Below are 25,136 nucleotides of genomic sequence, written 5' to 3' on the forward strand. Positions count from 1 at the left end.
TATTATAATAAAAAAATACTATTTAACAAAGCAATATTCATGATTATTCATATCTTAATATATATTTTATACAGCTTGCGATTTAAAAATAATATACATTTGGCATTATGGCATTCCCCAAGACAGTTTATAAAGGAAGAATAATTTTTATTAATCATAAAAATTTTAAACTTTGTTGTAATTCATAATTACAGAAACAAAGTAGTATTATATGTATATATAAAACTCATTTATTTTTTAATTCTTCACCATTTAGTTTTATTTTAATGTTGTCCGCATTTGTAGTCTTGTAACATTACTTCTTTTATGTAGTAAAAAAATAAAGACAATTTTACAATTATAATACTTTACCGACTATCACTGATTTATCACTATATTATTTTTATTCAACCACTATATTTTTTTGTTTAATAATTTTATAGATGGAGAAGTACTACATTGAACTGTACAAGATCTAATCTGCTTCATGTAAATATTATTTTCTGATATTCACAAAATTTTATTTTTTCGAGAAATATATTATTTCCTTTCGCTTTAAAATATCTATTATTCTAATTTCTATTAATGCGCTTCCGGTGACTGAGATAAAAGAACTACCAAAACCCATAATTGGAGCAGTGCCTATAAAAATACATATTATATTTTATAGCATTATGTTTGTGTTATAAATGACATTAATATATACATACGCATTATATTTACCATATAAATCAATATTAAAATTCTAGCTAGCGGATATCTTCTCAAAAATACTCCCGTTCGAATGCTTATAGCGTCCAATGAAGAATAAGCTCTCTTTACTCTTCTAGTAACGCTAGTATCAAACGGTGTTTCCATTAAAAATGTAGGAACTTGAGCTTTTGCATCGTCCGTATCATTTATATTATTATATGATATGTTTCTTCGTAAATTTCCCGCAGCACTTCTGTATTCATGCTGTCAAAAAATTGTTTTTATTAATATATATAGTCCAAAAATATTTTTTTGGAAAAAAACGTATTCCATGTGCCAAAATATTCAATGTTTTGTTTGTGACTAAGTACAGCAACATATTGCAGAAAAAGAGAAAATAAAAAATAATGTATTTAAATAACTGTTTACTTCGATTTTTTCAAGTTGGAGACGTAATGCATTCCTTTCTGTTGTTAAACATTCTAATGCTTGCTGTTTTAGAACCAGAGTCTGGGTAAGAGATGCTATTCTCGAATCCATTTCATTACTCGGCGTTGCTGATACAGATAACTGCAACTTAAGCCTAGAAATCTCTGAATTCTGCTTTTGTAACTGCAAACTAAATCCATTACGTTGACTAATTAATTCATCTTTCAAGGATCTTATTTCCTAAAACAATATTTTAATTTTTATCATTTATTAATTGAATTACTTGAAGACATAATATTGGTAAGAATATAAATAAAAATATATGATTTACCTCAGAGTGTTGTCTCACATCTTCTTCTGCTTCTATTCTTCGACGTCTTTCGCTGGCAAGAATTTCTTGATTTTGTAAATTTGTTTCGGCTGATTTTTGTCGTATCTTCTCCAAGTTCAGATCTGCGTTTATCATCTCTTCCCGTAACATTTTCAATTGTTGAGATATTTGCTGATTTTCCTCTCTAACATTGTCGCGTTCCTGTCTGTAATTTAAATACAATAAGCAATATTCATAGAAAAACTCGGATAAAGAAAATAAGGATTTGAAAAGCATTGATGTTACTTCAGTTGATTCAGCTCCATGATGATGGCTTCATCCATAGCTGTTGGCGTATTACTTTTCAATTCTGCTATAAGTTTTTCTTTTTCTTGTAAAGTTTTCAGTGCTCTAGCTTTATGTTGTTCCAATTCAGATCTAATTGAATTTAAGTCTTGTCTGTTCCTGTCAATGACAGATTGCAAGATCATTATTTGCTTCGACTGTTCCATCTTTTCCGCTTCCAATGCTATCAATTTTTCGTTTAAAACTACAATCTCTTTTTGATAATCTGTTTGTTTTCCAAGAAAATCATTTTGCTTTTCCAGATGCCTTTCCATTTCTCTTATATATTTTTGTTCAGATTTAGCTGCTGAGTCAATTGGATTATCCAAATTATCCATTTTTAAATTGTCTGACTTTATTTTATATTTGGATTGGGGATAGAACACATTTGAATGTTCTTCTGCATTAATGTATTCTGCAACATAAAGATATATAATAAATGTAAAAAATGAAATGTTACAAATATGATATAAAAAATGAAAAAATACCATTCTGTAGAACTTGTACTGCTGATATATTCAGATTGCTACCGTTTAAGGTTTGTGTTTCAACATGTGGATATAAATTTATATTTTCCCCATTTATATTTATTTCTGTGTCTTCATCATCTGAAGCATTAGCGATCATTTCTAGTGAAACATGAGATGGGGTTGGGCTCCGATCGCTTTGAATCGATAGATCCGAGTCTGTATCAGTTGGATGTTCAACTAATAATGATGAAGTACTCGACGGCGATTTGAAAGACTCTACTGTTCTTTTTGGACTCGGGTCAGGAGTATTTAAATATGTAAATAGAGCATCTTCCTTAGGTGCTGTTATATTCAATAAATTAACTGATGTCAAACTTGAAGTTGGAGCTGCATAAGAAATGTGATCCGATGATCCCAATAGAGACGTTCTGGACGTGTTTCCATTTAGCCTAAATCGAGAAAAAAATTCAAATTTTTATTCAAATTTTACTTTAACATTTTTTATATATTTATATTTTATTACACTAGCAGTTGAAGCAGCATATTTTAAAATTTGTATGTTGAAAGATGATATTTCGCCAAGTAGTCAACTAATTCAAGTATTCAACGGTAATAACCTGAGATATGAATGCAATTACCCAGATTCCGGTGAGAGCCACGTAACATCTGACAGATGACCATGCGGCATCTCGTATTTATCTTTATTTAAGACGGCCGCGGTGTTTTTGTCAATTTTGTTTAACAAATTCTCTGCCTTATCAGCAAGACCGGACAGCCAGGCCATATTGAGGAGGACTGATAAGAAATACCAGTTCGAGGAGAAGGGAATAAAAATCGCGTTGCACGTAATAATGCTCGACGAACCGTGCCACACTTCACTTCGCGGCGCGACAGTGACAGAACATGACAGAATACCGACTGTACACGCAGACAAACGGAGGTGTGAGGCAACGTATTTGTTTTAATTGCACTTGCTACACTTAAGTGTCGGCAAGAGAGAGACTATGGAGACCCCTATCGGAGATAAATTTCTTTTCATGTTACGGCCAAAATGCTGCAAGAAAAACTATATAATTATGATATTTATAATCAGAATATTTGCTTGATGAAAACTACAGAACGATTTTTGTAAGAAAATGTGTGAAAATAAATAATTTATTTATGCGTAAATAGATTTGCACTATAGGACAATAAGGTGCAAATATTTTCATCTATTGTAAATTTTTTTTAAGAGCCAAAATCCGATTCTGTAGTAAGAGTCATAATTTTATAAAAAATACGTAGAAAAAGACTCATGGCAGAATATTGCTTCTACGAGATAATATATGAGTGTACTCAAATATGTATCTGCACTGTAAATGAGGAGTAGATAGTTACATTTATTTTAATTATTTAAGAGCTAAATTGCAAAATTGGCTCTGTAGGTAGCTTCGTAATTGTAAAAGAAATTATAACAAAATATAATTGAGTACAGATATATATCTGCACTGTAAATAAGTAGATAATCATTTTAGATCAAATCGGAATTAGCCCGTCACTCCTGCTGACCCCTAAGTGGAAATCACGATTGCGATAAAAAAATGTTTATTCCAGAATGCCCGGGAATGTATTACAAAACTATTCGGCATAAATTCTGATTAGAATTATTCCGTTTTTTTTTTTTATTTAAGAAAAGATAATAGGAATCTAAAAAATAATTAAATACTTTCGATCGGAATCTGTTTCAAACATTTTCGTAATATTGGACAAAGTATATTTTTGTTAGAGTGAAGCTAGAGAGGAAAAAGGATTGAAAATCTATTGTAAGTCTAGGTCTACAATAAGTGATTTAAGCCTTAAACCATAAGAAATTGACCAATCGTAGTTGACTGTTCTCCTATTCTTCGACTATGATTCATCCATTTCTTATGGCTTAAATCACTTATTGTAGACCGGGACTAGAGATCCTACAAGAAGAGACTCGTGAACTCGTCACGTGATATTAGTAGATTTTGATTGGCTGAAGTATGGATTGCACACTGGGGATCGATCATGTAACTTTTCCCCTAGGGCTGAAACGTGAAAAGTGAAAAGTTTCACGTGAACTTACGATCATGTATTTTGCGAGATCATGTAACTCTCTCAAACGTGAAAATGTGAAATTTTTCACGTGAACTTTTTCGCTATGTACCTTGGTGACGGAAAGGCGGAAATCTAGGGAATTAATAAATATGCTTCGGAATTAGAGAAGATTAGGGCTGCATTAGGATTAAGTGTACGTAGTACATATACAATTGGTTATTAAAAGATGTATATAATAAAATAATTTTCATTAGCTATAAAACACATTTTCACGTTTGAGAGAGTTACATGATCCCGCAAAATCGTACATGATCGTAAGTTCACGTGAAACTTTTCACTTTTCACGTTTCCGCTTTAGAGGAAAAGTTACATGATCTTACTGAAAATTTATAATATATATGACATGAACTATATATTTTCAGTACTGGCAGGGAATATCAAAACGCAGCTTTTATTCAAATATTTGTATATCCATGCGATTGGTCATTCGATAGTACATTTTCTGATTCTCCAAAGATTTCTTTATCAATAACCAATCATATGACATGCGTGAATTTTTCTTGTACCTATTACTGATGGTCGTCAGTATAAAGAAGGTCTATATATAAACCAGTTCTGAATATCGTTACATTGCGCAAAGTTGAAGAAGATACGTATAACGTTGCAAATTTGCATTAATGCAGATAAAGATACATACGCGAGGATCCAAAGTATGAGTCTTATGGAAAATTCAAATCCGCAAGTTGTCATTGATGATCAATTGCAACATTTTATTGAGACTGAGACCAAGAAGCATCAATTCCAGGTTAATTCCTCAGTTGCTCCAAAGCAAAAATAATATAAGCAACAAAATAAATATCATTTATTGATATCTCGCACTTTGTAATATCAAAGATGACATAAGCATTTATCAGTAATGTTTTTCGTCATATCTAATTTTAATTTCGAATAGTTGAGCTTTCAATTTTATAATACTCTTAAGAATGAAAATTTTATTATGTATTTCATCATCTTTCTTTTTTTTAAAGTAATTTCTATTATGTCTGAAAGAAGTAATGGATAAATTATATAACCTAATGATACTTTTAGGGATTGGTGCATGAATTGACGGGTCTCTGTTGGGAGGTTTGTATGGATAAGCCATCGTTACGTCTGGAGTCCAAAGTTCACAAGTGTCTTGTGAATTGCGTGGACAGATTCATCGACACTACTAATTATATCGCAAACAGAATTGAACGTGTTGCCTCGAGTTTACCATCTGAATCAGAAAACATGGAGTAAACGTATTATCTCTAAGAATTATGTGTCAAAGTTTGTCATCTTTAGAAACTCTTTAATATATTTGTACATGTGCTAAATCTGCATAAATCATTGGATATGTTTTCGAGCATTCGGGGATTTCTGAGTCGCCACAGACGCAAATTTATATTTGGAAGTGTGGTTGTTAGTAGCATTATTTTCCTTACACGCTATACACAACGTAAGCTGTTAGAATGGCAAGAAAATGAGATAAAAATGCTAATGGAAAGAACAAAAAAGCGACAGTACTATGAAAGTACAGAGAGAACATGTAATCAAATGATTTCGTCTCTTGCAGTGACTTTAAGAAACTCTGTAGTCAAAGAAAACGATACAGAAGCTATTTTAAATCAACTTAGAGATGGCACAGCTGATAAGATATCATCATGGAATCAATTAAAAGTATTAGCAATCACACGTTCAGCTGTAATAATTTATTCTTATACAATGTTAGTTACATTTCTTAGAATTCAGCTTAATTTGATTAGCGGGCATATGTACAAAAGCGTGCAGAATGTGAACAATGGAACTATCGGTAATGAAGTACAAGCAAGATATATGGCTCTTTCTAGCTATTTTATATATGAGGGTATTAAAGAGTTGAGCAGTTTCATAAAGAATAAAGTCACTGAGATCACAACTTCATTGTCCTTGACGGAGCGGTTAACACTAAGAGACTTAGAACAGATTTATTGGGCGATTACATCTTCCATATCTGCCGATGGTGCGAAAGATCCTGTAAAGAACTTCACGTATTATACGTTACAACAGGATATTGAGAAGAGTGACACGTCTACTTATTCGAAGCTAAGAGATCAAGTGCTAGATGTATCGGAAAGTGAAGAAGTGCATGATTTAATGCAGAAAAATATTCGAAGTGGATTTGTTATGTTAATTGATCATATATCTACATACTTCAGTGAATCTCCCAAAATTGATGCACAGAACAGAATGTTGCTTTCAAGAGAAGGATCAAGCGTCAAAAATTCGATTTTAACAGACTTGAGAGAAGAAGCAAGTGGATTTGTAGACGTTAATAAGACCACTATGGCCTTGGCCAAAATTATTCCTATTATAAATGGACAAGTTCCAGATAATCCAATGCCAAACGATATAGCAGCGGATTGGCTTCAATATCTAATATTAAATAGTGATCTTAAAACACTCGGGGCGAATCTTTACGAAGCAGTCAGCTAATTGTAAGGCTAATTACAAATCAACCAAAATCAATCAGTCTTGAAAATTTAATTATCGACTGGACAATGCAGCGTGATAATTTTGTTAGAATTCATAGAATTTTTTTTATATATTCAAATCAAGATTATTTTATACAAAGCATTATATATATATATACAAAATTTTATTATATCTTCATAGATCAAAGTTAATGATTTCACTCTTTCTTTACTAATGTTTCTATCTCAAAATATCAAATAAAATTATATACTGAAAAGGAGATATTCCATATATATATATTATGAAGAATATTTAAATAGCGCGATTTGTTATTAAAAGCAATAGAGACAAGTGTAAGAAACTTAAATAAATAACATTGCTATTATGTATATGATATGTAATGTAAACAAGAATTTGTTTCAGATTAAATAGTATTTAATAACGGTGTGGTAAATAATTTTTAAATAATGTGGTTGATAATTTTACATAATAAAATTTTATTATCTTGATATCATAATAAAGTTTTGTTTATTTGAATTTTATAGATGATGTTTCTAAATCTATACATATATTAAATACATTGCTTTGCTATCTGGTAAGATAAGATTTGCATATGAAGAGTAAATTGAAGATTATCAATGAAAAAAAATTGCGAAGCTGATTATTTCCATAACTTCTTGATCGACATATTTTTCTCGGAATCTTTTTGCATTACTTTTGCTACAGCCATCTCAAAATCTTCTTGAGTTACATGAACTCGGCGTTCTCTAAGAGCGTACATTCCAGCTTCAGTACAAACACCCTATAATTTAAATATTTTAAAATAAATATTTAAAAAGATATCGTATGTCGAAAAATTTGATAATTTTTTTTATTAAAAATATACGGGAAAATTTTCAAAAATTTTTTATCAAAGTTTAAGATCCTACCTTGATATCTAGAATCCTTTTAAATAATTTTTTGAAGTAGAATAATTTATTAAGAACAAATAATTAGATTTACGTTTAATATTTATATATTTTTGATACTGACAATCACGAAGTTATAATGTAAGCTAAATCTACTTTTTACCTTGACTTCTGCTCCTGATGCACCAGGCATAAGTTCTGCTATCTTTCTCAAATTTATTCCACGTGTCAAATTCATTTTCCTAGAATGGATTTTCAAAATATCCAATCGAGCTTCTTCATTTGGAGGTGGAAATTCGATCTTGCGATCAATACGCCCAGGACGTAATAATGCTGGATCCAAGATATCAATTCTGTTTGTAGCCATGATAACTTTTATGTTCTTTGTTGCTTCAAAACCGTCCAATTGATTGAGCAATTCTAACATAGTCCGTTGCACCTGAAAAAATATAATTTATAGTATAATTAAAAAAGATAAAGCTATATTGTTTGCGTATATTTTATACGTACTTCGCTATCACCTCCAGATCCAGATTCAATTCGGGAACTTCCAATGGAATCAATTTCATCCATAAATATAATAGACGGCGCATGTTCTCTTGCCATGACGAAAAGCTCACGTACCATACGCGAACCTTCTCCAATAAATTTCTGCACTAATTCAGATCCAGATACACGAATAAAGGTACATTCTGTATGATGTGCAACTGCTCTTGCAAGTAGAGTCTTGCCGGTACCTGAAGTATTTTATGTTATTTATGTTATAGATTATGGTAGTTAAGTTAAAATATTTATGCAACATGAAAGTTTCACATCTGTTTTTTGAATACAGTAAATTGTTACCAGGTGGTCCATACAGCAGTACACCTTTGGGTTGTGCAATTCCAAGAGCATCAAACAATTCCGGATGCTTAACTGGTAATTCTATGACTTCTTTTATTTCCTTTATTTGTTTGTCTAAACCTCCAACCATTTCATATGTAGAATCTGGCACTTTTTCCACCATCATAAGAGAGACAAGTGGATCAACTTTATTCGGCAATATTTTATGTAGAGTATAACTTTCATTACGTAGGGCAACGCGCGAGTTTGGTGTTACATCATTAATATCGATGTTTTTATCTATGTCCACTACAAATTTACCCTCCGGATGTACTTTGACTAGAACTTTCTTTTTGTCCATAGGTTTAACTACTTCCCCTACATAGGAACCCTGTTCTTGCAGAAGCTGTAGTTCTTCTCGCAACATACGCACTGTCAAAGAAAAAAATTACATAATTAAAATATTCAAGATCTTCTTTTTTCAAGATCATAAAAAATCAAACCTATGAAATCTTGTATAGCACTTATGTCTAATTCAAAATAAATAACTAACCTTTAGCGTTGAGTTCATTACGCTGTGCTTGGAGTCTCCGTAAATTTTGGCTTTTTTCAGCGACAATTAACTGCAATTCCTCAATCTTCGTAATGTAATACGGTTTGAAACCTTCTCCCTTAGCATTCTTCTCGTCAATATCCATCTGAAAAATTTCGAACGCTCGAGTTGGATATACATGAATAGAAAATTCTTAATCATAATTTTTAATTGCACGATATTTTTTTACCTTATTTGTGAGCGTCATGGCTGACGAAATGGTAATAAAGTTTTTTAGATAAATATTCGATATATCGTTATTCAGTCAAAGGCGCGACAATCTAACCTCACTCATTCCAAAATTCGTTGAACACGTCACTTCTCGCTTGTCACTCTTTTCAGCCGACATTAAATTCTTTTTACATGCAAGATTTAGGGCGGGAGACATTTACACAACGCATGAGAAAATCAACCAATCAAAATTCTTCATTTTTATTCTGGGATGGTAGATTTTCTTAGTGTCGATCCACAATAAGTATTTAATCTTTAAGCCGTAAGAAATTGACTAATCATAGTCGAGTGTTCTTTTCATATTCGATTATAATTGGTCAATTTCTTACTTCTTAAAGCTTAAATCACCTATTATGGACCGACACTTATGCGTTATATATAAAAGTTGTGCAAATCTAGTTACATCAGACTAGGGCTGCGTTCCGATATTCACTGCAAGAAAATCTATAATATACATGACCTGAACTATATATTTTCAATACTGGCAGTGAATATCGGAATGCAGCCTATAGAAACTACGAGTACAGTCCACTTAGCACTACTAGAAACATTATAATAAGAGATTGATCACAAAAAAGCAATTTTTGATTGGTCCGCCATCTTTTGGCTATTCCCTTATTTTCAAATACATTAACTATAATTAATCTTAAATTGTAATATTATTATTTAAAAACATAAGCGTTTTAAAGGTAATAAAATGTGTATATTTATAAAACTTTATTTTACATAATTATATTACCAATTTATTAATATATATCCTTTAACGATTTAAAATTTTTTTTTTCGCTATTTATCTTTTTTAACACAAAAGCAAAAATTAATATAATATTATTATACTACTGTTACACTATAATATTTTTAACTTTTTGATACACAATTGTCAAAAGGGTGACATCCGATTGATCACTAGCCACTCACAGCGCTTGAACAGTGGAAAAATTTTAGACGCTGGCCCCTGTGAGTGGCTAGTGGTCAATCGAGACGTGGTCAAACGGGTGTCAAAACGATCTTCTGTGAAATACAATAACAGCTATTCACAAAGTTAGCGCAGCGAGAGACTCGGTCCGCTCGGAAAAGCATCAACAATAAACTTTGAGAAAATTTTGAAAGATGCAGTATCGGTGTTATGCCTTTTTTTAGGATGGATTATTATACATATTTATTATTATTATAAACAAACTTTATTACAATATAAAATAAAATTTAAGTAAAAAAATGAATATTCATCCATTTTTTTATATTGATTTATCACAATTAATTAATTTATGACTATATTTTGCAATTTTAGTATCTTTATTATTTAATAATATATTAGCACGCTTTCCACGTGTTTAATACACATGCACAACATATACTTAAATCAATGTACATGCAAAGTAAAAAATATCGTTATTGATTAGAGTGAGATGTATATTTTTTCACTCTAACCAAAATGGATAGCGCCCAATTGACCACGTTGTCGATTGGCCAGTTTTAAATAAAATTATTTGATTAGTTAATCCAGTGGAAAATCTCCAAGCATCGGTCGCTGTAAGTGGCTGTATCCAATTGTAACGTGTCAAACGGGACGCTTCCAATCAAAATACGTTATTGGTAGAGTGAGGATGGTGTATATTTCTATCTTTCTAGGATTTAGCCAAAACATGGCGGATCAGAGTCGTCACCAGTCTCTGATTGTAGTGTCTCTAATCATGGCCAGTTTCTGATTGGTGGATCAGAGTCGTGGCCAGTCTCTTATTGTAATGTCTCTAACATTAGATAAATTATTTATTCTTGCTTTTTTTAATAAAAATTGCTCTAGAGGAACCTGCGGGTAATCTTTTGATTTTCAATACGTTGCAAATTTCTCAATATTTTAGCCATAATATGAATGAAATTATAGAAATTCGTCTAAGATAGGGATCTCCACAGTCTCTCCTGCCCTGATTTTTAAATATTAAACTTTCTGAGAAGTGGTTTGTTGAAAAATTTCTAAGTATCAATCGATATGAATGGACATGTCCAATTGGAGCGAATGGAACAATCAGAAGATTTACACAGCGCTTTTAATTCGTTGTCTACTTATGTACTAAAATGGATCATGTATCTCATCAATAATTTTCTTATTCCATGATTCAAGTCTATTTTATCAAAAACGCAATTTATATATATATAACCAGGGGGTCAATCGTGTAACTTTACGTGAAATTTTTCACTTTTTATTTTTTACTTTTTATTTTTAATTTTTCACATCTTGGGATCAATCATGTAACTTTACATGAAATTTATTATTTTTTATTTTTTACTTTTTATTTTTCATTTTTCACACCTTGACATTTCACATGAAACGTACTTTTCACGTACAACGATTATGTATGTAACTTGGATGCGTGGAAAGTGAAATCATGAAACATAATTTTATAGGTTTTATAGCTAATGAAAATTATTTTATTATATACATATTTTAATTGTATATGTACTACGTATATGTACATTTAATCCTAACACAGCTCTAATTCCGAAGCATATTTATTAATTCCCTAGATTTCCGCCTTTCCGTCACCAAGGTACATGGCGAAAAAGTTCACGTGAAAAATTTCACATTTTCACGTTTGACAGAGTTACATGATCCCGCAGAATCGTACATGATCGTAAGTTCACGTGAAACTTTTCACTTTTCACGTTCCGCCCTAGGGAAAAAGTTACATGATCGACCCCCAGGTCTGTACATATACATATATGTATACACGTATGCATTACTTCGGTACGCAATAAACGCGTCGTTGATGCAAAACGAGTCGTGCATCTACATCGATGACGTTCCCGCGGCATAAATATGTAAATACAGTATGGCGGCCATACTATGGCCGAAAGAAGCGGAAGCTTCCCCACTTTCCCGGATGGTATTTCGCTAAGCGATTGAGAGAGACTTGTAACGTTTCGCCGCTCAATGTAATCCCGCGCAATTGACGAACTCCCGGGGAGCGAAATGACGTAAACAGTTCCCCTGAGATCTTTCACAGCGTAATCTGACTGGTCCGACAAAAATGTCATTCGGTCGCCACTGGTGAGGGAGAAAGAACGAGCGAGCGGGACGGAGAGTGAGAGAGAAAGGAAAGAAGAAAGAGACATGTTATGTTTATATCTCGGGGAGATAGGACACATTTGTGAGCCTTAGGTATATATATACCGCGGCGAGGATGGAATGCAACGTACGGAAACGTCAGTGCGCGATCTAACGCTATGCCGCGGCAGGCCTACACCGCGTGCCCTGACATTCCCCTTGCCGACGATGTCAAAGCCGTAGGCGCCGTCATGGACGCGGACATGGAACTGGGCAAGGGCGAAGGGTGCGAGACTATCCCGGGCTGCTCCGGCTACTCTAGCATGGTGCACAGCAAGAAGGTCATTAAGCACGCGTTGCGACAGCAAGCCAAACGGCGCAGGAAGAACACGACGATAGCGGCGGGCAATTCCCGCACATTGCCCAGGATCGTGGTGAAACCACTACCGCCGCCACCGCCGAACGATCCACCGTCACCGGTCAATAATGTACAGCACGTCAACACCGGTAATTTCTGAATCCTGCAAAGTCTGCTTTTGTCTCTGTATCCATTTTTCATTCAGGGAAAGGATTCGATGGTCTCTGAACGCTTATTTGTTGCAGCGAGAATATCATAATGTTTCCTTTGCATGACATCATAACGAATCGAAGGATCATTTAACATATTAAATGGTCAGATTATTATATTTGCAATAAGTTATATAAATTATTTATATAAATTAGTTGTACAAATCAATCATTTATACAGTTTTTATATTCTTGTGATTGTAACAGTTACTAATGCAATGCTATAACAATTGATATAAAAAAAATTCAATCCCATTGGCTTTCTTCATATAATTAATATGTATTTATTTGGTATTATGATATATTTGGCATTATTTGGTATATATTATGATTATATATCATATAAATTAATATTTCATTAGCATGTATTATTTTGTGCGTATGATATATTCAATTCGATAGATAACATAATTATTGATTAATATCACAAAATAATGTTGAGATGTTCAAATAGGAGAATGAAAGGTGAGGGAAAAAAATATCACTCCCAAAATAATTTCATAATTATAATTTTAAATTTAAATATCTGTTTATTGATGCATTTGTTTATTGTGCATACTGCTTTGATAAAATAAATTGTCTATAACTATGGGATTACATCTTGTAATTAATGTTGTATTTTGGTATTTCTAATCATGATATGTTTATCACGTTGATTGCCATATTACTCATATTTGAGTGATGAGTAAATTTCTGCAGAGACTTTTGTTACCCAAATAAGGGTGACAATGTGATGATCTCGCAGTGAACCGTGAATTTGAGCTTTGCAGAAAACATACATACTTTATCTTGGGCAGTCAACGTGTTATCAAGAATGGATTTTTTAATGTTAATAAGAAAACTGATTAATATTTGGTATATAAACATTTATATTTTCATTATATTTATTATAAACATGCATACTAATATAATAATACTAATACTAATATTTATATTTATTTGAATAAATAATTACTACTAATAATACTACATAAGACAATTTATTTTATTTCTTTAGATTTTTTATGTAAAATGGAATTTAAGAATTGTAGTAAAACAGCTTTATTTTTAATTGCTGAAACGATAATAAATGATCATTTTTATATTTTGTATGAATGCAGCAGCGGAAGAACCTGCTGCCACAATGAGAGAAGTCTTGGCTAGTTTACCTGGATTTAGCTTGAAATCAAGTCGCAGGCGATCTACGAAAAGGCTATCAGCGACCGCGCAATTAGAGGCTGGTCTCGTGGATTTAGAATCACCAGCGAGCATCTTAGCAAGCACGAGTTTACGCGCTCTATTAAATAGGCATACATTTCAAGGCTTGCCTCCACTGTATCAACGGAAGCTTGCACAACTCCTGCCTGCTGTAGATAGACAGGTATCCAACATAATTGACTCAACAGTATGTATAATTGAATATTTTAATTCTTTTTACACATATGATTGAACAATTATTTAGAAATTGCAAGCTTCTCTTTGATTAGATTTAACATGATTGTATTATTTTGTTTTAATCCTAGGACGCTGCTATCTCTGGACTGAATAATGAATTTTTTGCGAGAGCTTGCTTAGAATGGCGGAAACGTTTAGCAGAAGGAGAATTTACTCCAGAAAATCAACAACGCCTGAAGATGGAAGCGGAACGAGATAAGAATAAGTTAGACCCATGGAAGGTGAAACATTTTGAACCGATATGGGGAGAAAAGCGAGAGCCTAAACTTAAATCGAATCTTCATTATATTACCGAGTCACGTTCTAGTGGTGCAGTAACACGTTCAAGTTTAAGACTTCGTCTGGAATCTAACGTGGATATTCCCACATCAGAACATGCTGTCTGTCCCATTGTAATGACAGAAGATAAGGTCGATACTACTAGCTGCAAGACCGAAATCAGCATAAAAAGTTCCGACGATCTAGCTAATTCTGAAGAGGTGCAACAAAATTTGATGCCTTTGGATTATAACACATTATCAGATAATTTGACTGACGAGAAACATTTGGATGACTCCATGCAATCCATACAAGTGAATTCCATAGAAATAACAGAAGATATTCAGACAAATGAAAATAAAATAGAAGAAGTCGACAAGATTACGGATATCTGTGAGAAACAAGATATAGTTGAGGCTAATGACATTGCAAGGCAGATTTGTCAAGAAAGCATTGCGAATGTTTACGAGGAAGAAACAGATTTTTCGTCGAGCGAGAAAAATTTGCAACCTATAGAAAGCAACGTGATCGAAGCGTCGGAAGAGGACACTGTGCTATTACCTGATGATAATTCGTCACCCAGATCAAGCGAACAGATAGAACGTGCATCGCACACATCCGGAGAATCAATTTCGCAGTTATCCAACGAATATATATCACAAACATCCATAGATCAAATTTCTCAGATCTCAAAGGAACAGATTTCACAAATATCCAGCGATCAGATTTATCAGATATCAGATTGTGAGACTACGAGTATCCTTGAAAGTTCATCGCCGCAAGATCAAGTCAGGCCCGCAAATATCGGTATAGAGGATACCAGTTTAATGAATAGCGATCAAGTTGAAGCAACACAGACGTCACACGAAAATGCAGCCGATAGCGAATCGCAAATTCCAGAAGGAATGGAAATTGATAGTGAAACTTTACAACGTATTCATGAGCTCGAGGTAAGTAAAAATATATCTTTTTATCATATCTCGAACACAAAACAATCATAAATATATTAATGTTAGGCATAATCTTGGCATTATCTTAAAAAAATAGAAATACTATTGTTATCGTATTGTCTCCAAGCTGTGATTAAAAGCTATTGATTACGTTAGGTACGAGGGGAAATGCGCGAAATGTATGAAGAAATTTCGGGATGTCCAGAAGAGATAATATATCCGATTCTTGAGGGAATGGAAATAGCTTCAACAAATGCAGAAGTAACCGAACAGCAAGTAGTATCTGGTCAAGCCGAAGATACTACAGAAACAGATGTAAACGCTGGTAATGAGGATGAAGCTCTGCGAGAGGCAAATAATTATGTGTGTTCTGAAATGTTAGAATGTAGTTGGACAGTGGATCCTACTGTTAATAATATCAATAACAATAATAGGGTAAATATATAATAATTCTATTTATTTTTATTTATACATACTAGCAAATTTATATATAAACACATAAGTATATAAACAGACAAATAACAACATAAATAAAAGTAAATACATAAATATGTTTTTATAATCTAAAATAAAGATAAAGTAATGATCGATCTTTTTTCAATGTTTATTTGAGAAATAAAAGTATGGTAATATATGTAATACGTATATATGTATATATGTAATATATTAGATAAAATTATATAAAATTGTAAAGTTTTATACTAATTTATATTCTTTATTTTTGCAAAGACGCAAGAAGAGCTGCAGGTACCTTGGCCTTTAGTAGCAGCTGCTCTTGATGGATCAGTAGCAGCTAATATCACAGTAACAACACAGGATGAATGCAGCGAAACCTCCACGACGACCGACTCTACGACTTCTTCGCAACAGTTTATCAATACGGATACCAACGTGGAGTCCGTTAATTGTATTCAATTACCGGTTGTTCAAGGAACCACGTTTCAATCTGATGGCTTAGCCATCAGCACACCGGGAAACAGTTGCGTTATGAAGAGTTTGCAGTCGCAGAGTCCACCGATTATTGCGTTTCCGCAATTGCAATCTATCAGATTTGTACAAACGAGCTTTAATTCGGATCAAGAAACGTCTTCGTTGGCGAATAATTCGTCTACGATCTCAGCCCAACTTCAGCCTCAGCAAAATAACACCGCGCAAGTTAATATGATAAGAACACAGGATACCATTACTCAAATAAGTACTCAAAATAATAGTGCACGCAGTAATGTGACTCAGAACACCGTTGTGACGCCAGGCCAAGTGCAAAATACTCTCCCGACTACGATGGGAGTACAATCTCAGAATCGTACGCAAAATGCGATCGTTATTCAACACCAGAGCGCTACTTCTGCTCAACCTCGACAAATCGCGGCCACTGTGCATCAACAACAACAACAACAGCAACAGCAAACGCCACAGCAGCAGCAGCAACAGCAATACGCTGGACCATCGGTAACAGTTTCGTCGCGACCTTCGCGTATGTCGAATCAAGGTAGCCAAAGAGGTTCCAGAAACAGTAATAAAGAACAAGGAGGAGGTAGATCAAGAAGTTCTACAAAAGAGCCTCCGGGTGCTGTCAACTTAGAACGCAGCTATCAAATATGTCAAGCGGTAAATCAATTTAATATCCCATTTAAAATTATATATGGAATGTTACGAAGATACGAATTTATCGGACGTGCAATGTGCATTACGTTAATAAATGTAGGAACGCTGATATTATTTCAGGTCATACAAAGTTCACCTAATAGAGATCAACTGAAGGCCCATTTAAAGCCACCGCCTAGTTTGCTTGCTAGAGGAGATGGTGCATTTACAACTAATAAATCTGGCGGACGCACCTTGACGACAGTCAAACCCCAGAAAGCACAGCAAGCGATACAACACAATAAACAAGCTCAAAATAAGACACAAGCAGTTATGTTGAGACACGTATTTGCTACTGCACGTCAAGCTGCATCAACGGAAGTACGTGATATTTATTGCATATATACTAATTGTCACTATAAATATTTACCTATGCTTTTTTCTACATACATTATTTGTCATATTCAGGATAAATATACTAATATTAATCTTGTGATTTTGATATTTCTGTGAGATATAAATAAAGCAAATAGAAGATGCGATATATAACAAATATGATAAGTTTTAAGAAATCTTAATAAAATTATAATAAATCTTATAAGAGCAAGATTAAGGAAATACATTATAAGAAATAACTGTGCAAAATACATTTTTTACTATAAATATATTTTTAATTTGACTTTATCTTTTGACATTTCTCTTTTATTGTACGAAATATATATATTGAATATCTGATGTACACGCATACTATTTCATACTTTTCTGTGTGTACAGTGCTAATCTCACGGGTCGCTTGTGATCTCGGTATCATACAGGTACCTAAATAAACAAATCTTTACATTAGTTTTGGGTTTCTAAACGCAGTAGAGATAGTGCGACTTTAATTATCAGCAACGAGCGACGTGCAATGCTACAAAAATTTATTTATGCAAATATGATGATAAAGATGAACAAGCGCACTTATTATGCGACCAAACGGACTAGAGTGCTATAATTGAAATGTCATTTAATAATATATTTCTACTGTCGGTCAAAAGTAACTTGAACATGTATTATACCAGTTCAAGTTACGTTCCATTTTTATAATGATTTTATTAATCAAATTCCTAATGCCTTGTAGGTTACAGAAAGTACTCCTATAGCACAACTTGGTTCTACCACCAGCAACGGTCTCGGGCAATACATACTTGTACAAAGGACGGGAGTTGGGGACAGTGCACCGAGAGCATCATCTGCTCCTCCATTACCGCCGCAAATCGCAGGGATGGGCGTTGGGGTTCATTTGGTGCGAGGAAGACCGGCGAGCGCTGGGGAGGGTTCTCATCAAGCCGTCACTCTGAAAGCAAGAGGCGCGGACAGCAGGGTGACGGGCGGTGCGGAACCAGGTGCACCCGGCATGATTATTGGCGGCGATCCGCCACCCCCGTGTGAATGTAATATGCGAGGAGCTATGGTAATTTGTCGGCAGTGTGGTGCCTTTTGCCACGATGACTGCATCGGGCCTCAACGTATCTGTGCTACCTGCCTCATACGTTAATCACTCCATCTTTATCCAACGGTTTGTGTATAAAATTGAATCCGTTATAAAATAAGAGTGCTGAGCATTTAATTGATGAATAGAAAATACTGAATATATTCGTTGCTGAAATATGTGCGTTATTATGTTAATAAATTTATGTATGTGTATAACACACACACATACACACACACATACACACACACCTCTAATATACACATCTCTAATATACACCTCTAATATACACATACATACAGCCATATGTATACAGGTCCCAAAATTGACGGTAAATATTTTAATTTATTTTGTAAGATTTTAAGACGAAAATTCTAATACGAAAATATCAAGGCTGTAATAATTTTTAAATTATTAACGATTAAAGTTGACTAATTAAAGCTAACATTTCGCGCGCTCAGACATGATATTAAAAAAATATTTAATTTTGGGACACGCTGTATACAATACGTATGTATAATTACACATAAGCGTATAAGCATGCAAACATATTCATAATAGAATATAATCACAAGTAATCGTTATATCACAAGTAATCGAAAAGTTCGGGAGCAATATTTCTGTAACAATCTGCTAAATGCATCGCGATCAGTATTTGATAGAATGCCATATTTTGTATGAGGAATATATTGAGTTATCTAATTTTACCTAATTAATAAATATTGCTCTTGAATTTGATATACATTACATATGAATATCACTCAATCAAATGGATAATGCAAATATTCTCGTTTGCTACAATTGATTGCCAGAATAATTTGTTTCAATTCCTATAATGAATAACAAATAAAACTAAAAACTAATAAATGAAAACTAATATTTATATTCTCTTTTTATAAAGGAGCTCTATGTTTTTATATTTTCTTTTTGATGCATTACAAAAAAATTAATAATATAATAAAATTATTAAATTTTATTATATTATGATATAATGATTTGATAAAATCATTTTGCAAATTACACTTTAAGCTAGTGCAGGCTTATAGTATTTTCGATTGTAGTGGGTTTTGATCCACTGCACTGTCATAGCTTCCTGTATCTATGCGAAATAATTATAGGATGTAAGTATTAGAAAAGAAAGAATGAAAAAGACTGTAGGAAGTGTATCAAGTGTAGCATTAACCCGGATTAAAAATCACTGCAAATGAAAACGCTATTATTTTATTAAAAATGTAAAAATTTATATATTATATTTTATATTTTATAATGAAAAAATTAATTTTTTTTTAAGTTCTTTTTCTAAGTTTTTTAACTTTTTTTTAAATTTTAAATATTGTAAAATTACTATATGTCATAGTTTTCATTTTAAGATTTTATTTTTTTTATATAGAAGGTATGTATCAGAAGTAATTCTTCCTTTTCTGTCTTCTTTTTCTCTCATGCTTTGTGCGTTTTAATATTCCAAAGCAAAAAAATAACAAAATTAATTTTGGCTGTTTATAAAAGTTATCCATTTGACTGTAATGTACTCATTAAATCATTTAATTTAAAAATTATAAAATATTGCTCAGCACTCTTAATATTAACGGAAGTTTATGCAGATTAAGGGTAATGAAGGATACAGTTGTAGGTATTGAAAGATTCAAAACATTGCAACTTTATACAACAGATAAAAAAAAATATAATTATAGAACATTTTATTCTGTTATCTTGCTTACTATAATTTTATTACAAATTGATGTATACTTATAATGAATTACTAATACATAGTAAAATTAATGAGCTTTTCATATAACGCATTTCATAAACTTTATATTGTACACGAAATATTAAAAAAGTTAATTCGTATTATAAACATAGCAATATTCAATTTTGGAATTAGTAAAAAGGAATTGGTAATTCATTGAATAATTGATTGAAATTTGATTACCTCTTTGATAGCATTTTGAATGCTTGTTAATTTATGGGTTATAGATATTTCTACACTTTTAAATATTTTTTACACAAATAAAATTAAAAAAAAAAAACATTTAATATATTTGACGAAAAAATTATCTAAACAAGCTTCTGAGAATATTGTACGCAATGTTTATTTTTTTTTTGTTTAATCAAACTCTAGTCTATACTATACATATATTTATATATCACTTCTACGTTTATTTATTATATTATTTATTAATAACCTTTTTGTACCTTTTATATTTCTTATTATGTAACATTGCCATTTCATATGTATTACTATTGCAAAAAATTATATTTACTTCATTTATAATCATCTTACTTATTAACAATATTATCTGCACTGATGTATTGATGCACATATATTATATAATATAATATATGTGTATCTGACCGCCGATTCCAATATTTCAACTGTATTCTCGAGACCCTTGTTTATAAAAAGTTTAATATGAAAAGTTTAATCTCTTATATACCGACTCTTAATACAGTCTTCCACTAAACATCACACTCTGTAATATGTATGTTTGTTATTTATTTATTAACACGAATTTATTCTTATTATAGCTGCGTAGAGGATATTCCTGTACATGTTGATCTCGAAGCTAAAACGACGAATCCTTTGTACATGCTCTCTTTTAATCATTCCTTTGGAATATAGAATATCATCTACTGAACTCTCAAAGTCTTAATATAGTTCAGATTACCTTTTGCACATGTATTAGTACATGTTGTATGTCAAACTAGTATTGCCGGACATTGTGTACAGGAACAGTACAGTAATATATCATGAAAATGATTAATTGATTAAGATTAAGGATTTAATGCAAATAATAAGAGAAGTAACTAGATATTCATAGCTCTAACATAGATATACAGATATGTAGTCTGTATTATTTGATTTTATCTCTCACTTTGTTACAATTAGTTCTTTAATGTTGTTAGTTAGACCAAGGAATGATTTATTGAGAAATTGCGAACAGTATGATTATTGATATAATTTTATCTGTATGCTCTGATTTATAGTACATCTAGAAATATGTTATGCAGTACAAATAATGCAGTAATGATCCTTCTAAGACCGAAATCTGGACTTAGAAACAGTTTTTAGCAGTTTTAGATTACTGTCTTGGACTTCTTAACTTGAATCATTGCATATACAATGTATACATTATATTCATATTGCTATAACTGTACACCCGAACATCGCTGGTAGATGCATATCATAATCATCTTTAGTTATTCTGATTTCTTTACTCTTTCTCCTTAAATGATATCTCTTTTTCCTTAAATGAATGATTTATTTATATAAGGTAAAGGAGAAAAGAAATCAGAACAAGTGGCTCATTTCCTTTGTCAGATTGATACAGATTGATCAACAGCTGGATACTATTTGCGAGTTTATCATTATTCATAACTAAAAGCGCATAAATTTAATTGTTGAATACGTAAAAGTGGTAGCTATATTCCAGCGATAAAGATCCAGATATACATATATATATATATATATATATTGCAGATAATCATAGAATTATATAACGATGAAAGTTATATTTCAAAATAAGTAACTTAATAATGAAATAATGAAATAAAATTCGAGAATACAAATAGAGATAATAAAATTATATTAATATTTTAATTAAGTCAACTTTCTTTAATTGAATTTGAAATTTAATTGTCAAGACTTAATATGGAAAATTATAACGTAAGAACTAATAATCTATAAAAATATCTAAGTATACTATATTTTCTATAAAAATTTCTAACAATTTAAAATTAAAATATTTAATTCATGACGAATTTGTGTCTTTAGCAAATGTATAGTCTGCGAAATAATTAGTTATAATTATTCGATTTTTCATAATGGAAAATGTATATATTTTAATTTTGATTTGTATAGAAGAGAACTGGTGACAGGCCTTAATTTTTTAAAACAATCGGACAACAATGTGTTAGTAAGATGATAAAACTGATAAAAAATAATATTCTTTTGATATTTATCGAAAATATTTTAATGTATTAAAAAGTTATTTCTAAAAATTGTATTGTGCATGGAATTTATATATAATATAATAACTAGTAATGACTGATTATTTATGTTTATAAGAATTTTACATAAAACTTATTTTGCGAAATAACTATTTTATCAACAATTTTATATATTTAATGCAGGATTAGCCAGCACTAGTCTTTTGTTAGTTGTTAAACTTTTGTGCTAACGCATAAATACATACACGCGTATATATAATGTTATAGTTGCATTTTACGTTAGAAAATTACATTTACTATGGAAGTAAAGAAAATAAGACAACAGAAAATATGACTGAGATCGGAGATGTCACGGTGTGCAGTTACAGCATTATAATAAGTTTTATGTACATTATATTCATTCTATCTCGTCTCTCTTTCTATGTGTATACAATCAGAATTAGACCTGTCATTGTTAAGGATTTAAACAATTGAAGATTTTTGAGGCAATAATGTGCTAAATCATATGTAAGAACGTACCAGAATTTAAGCTTTATATTTATTTGCTGGCTCTATTGTATATTAAATCATTAATATAAATTAAATCATTTATATTTTTTCGAAGAAACATTATATATATGAGATATATATATATATATATATATATATATATATATATATATATATAATATGAAATATATATATAATGAATTCGATGAATCTTTTTCTGTTATTTCTTTTTCTGTAAAATTATTTTATATTGATTTAACATGTTATCGCCCCGCTTTGTCTATTTATAGATACTTAATGAAGTTTAAGAAATACGCATTGCATAATTGTGTCATACTTCTCTTAAATATTTTTAATCATGTTACTTACTGATATCTTGATTATAATGTTTATTTCGGTAAAGATAGTAACTAGTATTACAATTCGATAAAAGTTACTCTGTATCCGTCGCTCAAATGTAAATAAAGTAATATACGTTTAATATGAGAAGTTATTTAATGTACAAGTATATCACAATTAAAGAACGTTCGATATATACATTTTTAATAAATACTTTTGCAATTACGCAGCAAACATAATTAGATTGTGGGTCGATAAAGATTAATACGTGTTTAATATGAGAAGTTGTTTAATATGCAAATGTACATTATAATTACAAGACATTCGATGCGTATTTTGAATAAATATTACAGAAGCTGCGAGAAAGGCATTACCTACATATATCGAGATACTTTACTGTAATACAATTGGCGCCGTAATGTTAACTAATATTAGAAAGAGATATAACTTATGTTTATTACGATATAAAATGTAGGACTAACCGATTATACATATGTACAGACTTACACTGGATGTGTAACTATATCATAACATATAGACGGACTGAATTATATATATATTATATGCGGCTTAAATGAAAAGAAAAAGACAATTATTGCTCGTAAATATTATTTGATTTTCTTACGAATTTCTGGTACATAGCATAAGTAAATAAATTATGAGTGAAGCTATATCGCGGTGTATGGCATTTTACTTACGCAGCCAATTAAATAGATTTTATAACAAACTGTTTCGATTGATAAATTGTATTCATTATATATAGTAGATGAGTAGATAATTCTACATATGTATTTATTTTAATATCTTCACAACCATTTTTAATATGCAGCACACATTTAATTACTCACCGCTGCGTTCTGTTGTTGGAAAATTGTTTGCTTATCTTATTTATTTTAATCCGAAAACAATTTTGCCTTTCTTCGCAGAAATCCTAATATTTTGTTTGTATTTTTTTTTTTACTTGCACGCGCATAGATCCATGCTGCATAAATTTACATTTTGGAACCGCAAATTTTAATATGTATATAAAACTAATTTTTACTCGATATACCAGAGCAACATCAAGTTATATTCTACAGTATAAAGTACTAATGTTATAAATGATCAAATTAAAAATTTAAATTAATTTTGAACTGTGCTCATCATTTAAGTATATATATATGAATATAGCGTTAACGGAAACGCTGGTTAATAATTCAATTCGTTGACGAGACTATTAGTTGAAAAATTATAAAATAGTCCCATATTATTTTAACGTATATGCAAATCTTGTTCCATTATATTAAGAAAGAAATTTATGAGATAAACGTAATTATAAGCGACTGAGAATTACTTATAAGATTATGAAACGAGAGTTAAAAATTTATTAAATAAACTTTCAAACAACTACTTACATTAGAAACATCTAATTAATTATTTAGTGGAAATTCTATATAAAAGAAACATTAAGTTTTGCTTATATATCTTATCAATTACAAATCGAACTCAGAATGGGAACGAGGCCAATATTCGAGATAGCTTTCTCTTTTTGAGCGAATAAACAGTCTAAAGCATATCCAAACATGAACTAGATAAAATATATCTCGAAAATGAAATTCCTTTTTTAAATATTTATAATTTATAATTAATATTTTTAATATTTACAATATTTATGATTAATATTTTTATGATGCTATTTAAATTTTTCGGTTGCCCATATAGATTGGTTCAAAAGAAATCAATTTTGCCCCAAAATCTC

At 31.3% G+C, this 25,136-nt stretch overlaps 5 protein-coding genes across 8 annotated transcripts; 3 read left to right on the top strand and 2 right to left on the bottom strand.

Annotated features, from left to right (window-relative positions):
- Window positions 1–21: 21 nt before the first annotated feature.
- Golgin84 (golgin A5) lies at window positions 22–3,170 on the bottom strand. Its single transcript, XM_011639652.3, has 7 exons — window positions 2,865–3,170; window positions 2,245–2,675; window positions 1,718–2,171; window positions 1,433–1,637; window positions 1,102–1,341; window positions 703–936; window positions 22–621 (listed from the first exon to the last, which is right to left on the bottom strand). Exons 1-7 carry the CDS (start codon window positions 3,008–3,010, stop codon window positions 562–564), a joined length of 1,770 nt encoding a protein of 589 aa, XP_011637954.2. The 5' UTR covers window positions 3,011–3,170; the 3' UTR covers window positions 22–561.
- A 1,539-nt stretch (window positions 3,171–4,709) lies between these two features.
- Window positions 4,710–5,645, top strand: LOC105427756 (mitochondrial import inner membrane translocase subunit Tim8 A-like). Its single transcript, XM_011639651.3, has 2 exons — window positions 4,710–5,092; window positions 5,377–5,645. Exons 1-2 carry the CDS (start codon window positions 5,000–5,002, stop codon window positions 5,566–5,568), a joined length of 285 nt encoding a protein of 94 aa, XP_011637953.2. The 5' UTR covers window positions 4,710–4,999; the 3' UTR covers window positions 5,569–5,645.
- Window positions 5,646–5,664: 19 nt separating this feature from the next.
- Pex3 (peroxisomal biogenesis factor 3) lies at window positions 5,665–7,283 on the top strand. The gene has a single exon (XM_089083640.1). The coding sequence runs from the start codon at window positions 5,665–5,667 to the stop codon at window positions 6,781–6,783; it is 1,119 nt and encodes a 372-aa protein (XP_088939766.1). The 3' UTR covers window positions 6,784–7,283.
- Window positions 7,240–9,450, bottom strand: Rpt6 (26S proteasome regulatory subunit Rpt6). The gene is made up of 6 exons (XM_011639649.3): window positions 9,275–9,450; window positions 9,046–9,190; window positions 8,514–8,924; window positions 8,181–8,407; window positions 7,834–8,109; window positions 7,240–7,564 (listed from the first exon to the last, which is right to left on the bottom strand). Exons 1-6 carry the CDS (start codon window positions 9,290–9,292, stop codon window positions 7,424–7,426), a joined length of 1,218 nt encoding a protein of 405 aa, XP_011637951.1. The 5' UTR covers window positions 9,293–9,450; the 3' UTR covers window positions 7,240–7,423.
- Window positions 9,451–12,066: 2,616 nt separating this feature from the next.
- Asx (transcriptional regulator additional sex combs) lies at window positions 12,067–24,800 on the top strand. 4 transcript variants are annotated; one of them, XM_011639648.2, is made up of 8 exons: window positions 12,067–12,865; window positions 14,026–14,309; window positions 14,428–15,567; window positions 15,724–16,002; window positions 16,297–17,175; window positions 17,293–17,532; window positions 17,926–17,966; window positions 18,272–18,411. In XM_011639648.2, the coding sequence occupies exons 1-7, from the start codon at window positions 12,538–12,540 to the stop codon at window positions 17,929–17,931; spliced, it is 3,156 nt and encodes a 1,051-aa protein (XP_011637950.2). In that variant the 5' UTR covers window positions 12,067–12,537; the 3' UTR covers window positions 17,932–17,966; window positions 18,272–18,411. The 4 variants fall into 4 exon arrangements, with proteins under 4 accessions (XP_011637950.2, XP_011637948.2, XP_011637947.2 ...); XM_011639646.2 differs by lacking the exon at window positions 17,926–17,966 and adding an exon at window positions 21,149–24,800 and having other exon boundaries at window positions 12,072–12,865; window positions 18,272–18,709; XM_011639645.3 differs by lacking the exon at window positions 17,926–17,966 and having other exon boundaries at window positions 12,073–12,865; window positions 18,272–24,800.
- The last annotated feature ends 336 nt before the right edge of the window (window positions 24,801–25,136 follow it).

This window comes from Pogonomyrmex barbatus, unplaced genomic scaffold, assembly GCF_055798465.1.
Source record: "Pogonomyrmex barbatus isolate J1 unplaced genomic scaffold, ASM5579846v1 scaffold8, whole genome shotgun sequence".
Taxonomy (NCBI): domain Eukaryota; kingdom Metazoa; phylum Arthropoda; class Insecta; order Hymenoptera; family Formicidae; genus Pogonomyrmex; species Pogonomyrmex barbatus.

What these genes read in the sequence shown, in the direction of transcription:
- Pex3 (XM_089083640.1), top strand. Translation starts at nt 5,665, where the DNA reads ATGTTTTCGAGCATTCGGGGATTTCTGAGTCGCCACAGACGCAAATTT.
- Golgin84 (XM_011639652.3), bottom strand. Translation starts at nt 3,010, where the DNA reads ATGGCCTGGCTGTCCGGTCTTGCTGATAAGGCAGAGAATTTGTTAAAC. An exon ending in ATGGAGCTGAATCAACTGAA is followed by an intron (nt 1,638 to 1,717) that starts GTAACATCAATG and finishes TTTAAATTACAG; the next exon opens with ACAGGAACGCGACAATGTTA. An exon ending in TTTTAATATTGATTTATATG is followed by an intron (nt 622 to 702) that starts GTAAATATAATG and finishes GTATTTTTATAG; the next exon opens with GCACTGCTCCAATTATGGGT.
- Asx (XM_011639646.2), top strand. Translation starts at nt 12,538, where the DNA reads ATGCCGCGGCAGGCCTACACCGCGTGCCCTGACATTCCCCTTGCCGAC. An exon ending in TGTACAGCACGTCAACACCG is followed by an intron (nt 12,866 to 14,025) that starts GTAATTTCTGAA and finishes GTATGAATGCAG; the next exon opens with CAGCGGAAGAACCTGCTGCC. An exon ending in GTCAAGCTGCATCAACGGAA is followed by an intron (nt 17,533 to 18,271) that starts GTACGTGATATT and finishes AATGCCTTGTAG; the next exon opens with GTTACAGAAAGTACTCCTAT.
- LOC105427756 (XM_011639651.3), top strand. Translation starts at nt 5,000, where the DNA reads ATGAGTCTTATGGAAAATTCAAATCCGCAAGTTGTCATTGATGATCAA. An exon ending in CCAAGAAGCATCAATTCCAG is followed by an intron (nt 5,093 to 5,376) that starts GTTAATTCCTCA and finishes TGATACTTTTAG; the next exon opens with GGATTGGTGCATGAATTGAC.
- Rpt6 (XM_011639649.3), bottom strand. An exon ending in ACTGCTGTATGGACCACCTG is followed by an intron (nt 8,408 to 8,513) that starts GTAACAATTTAC and finishes AAAATACTTCAG; the next exon opens with GTACCGGCAAGACTCTACTT. An exon ending in CATCAGGAGCAGAAGTCAAG is followed by an intron (nt 7,565 to 7,833) that starts GTAAAAAGTAGA and finishes TTTAAATTATAG; the next exon opens with GGTGTTTGTACTGAAGCTGG.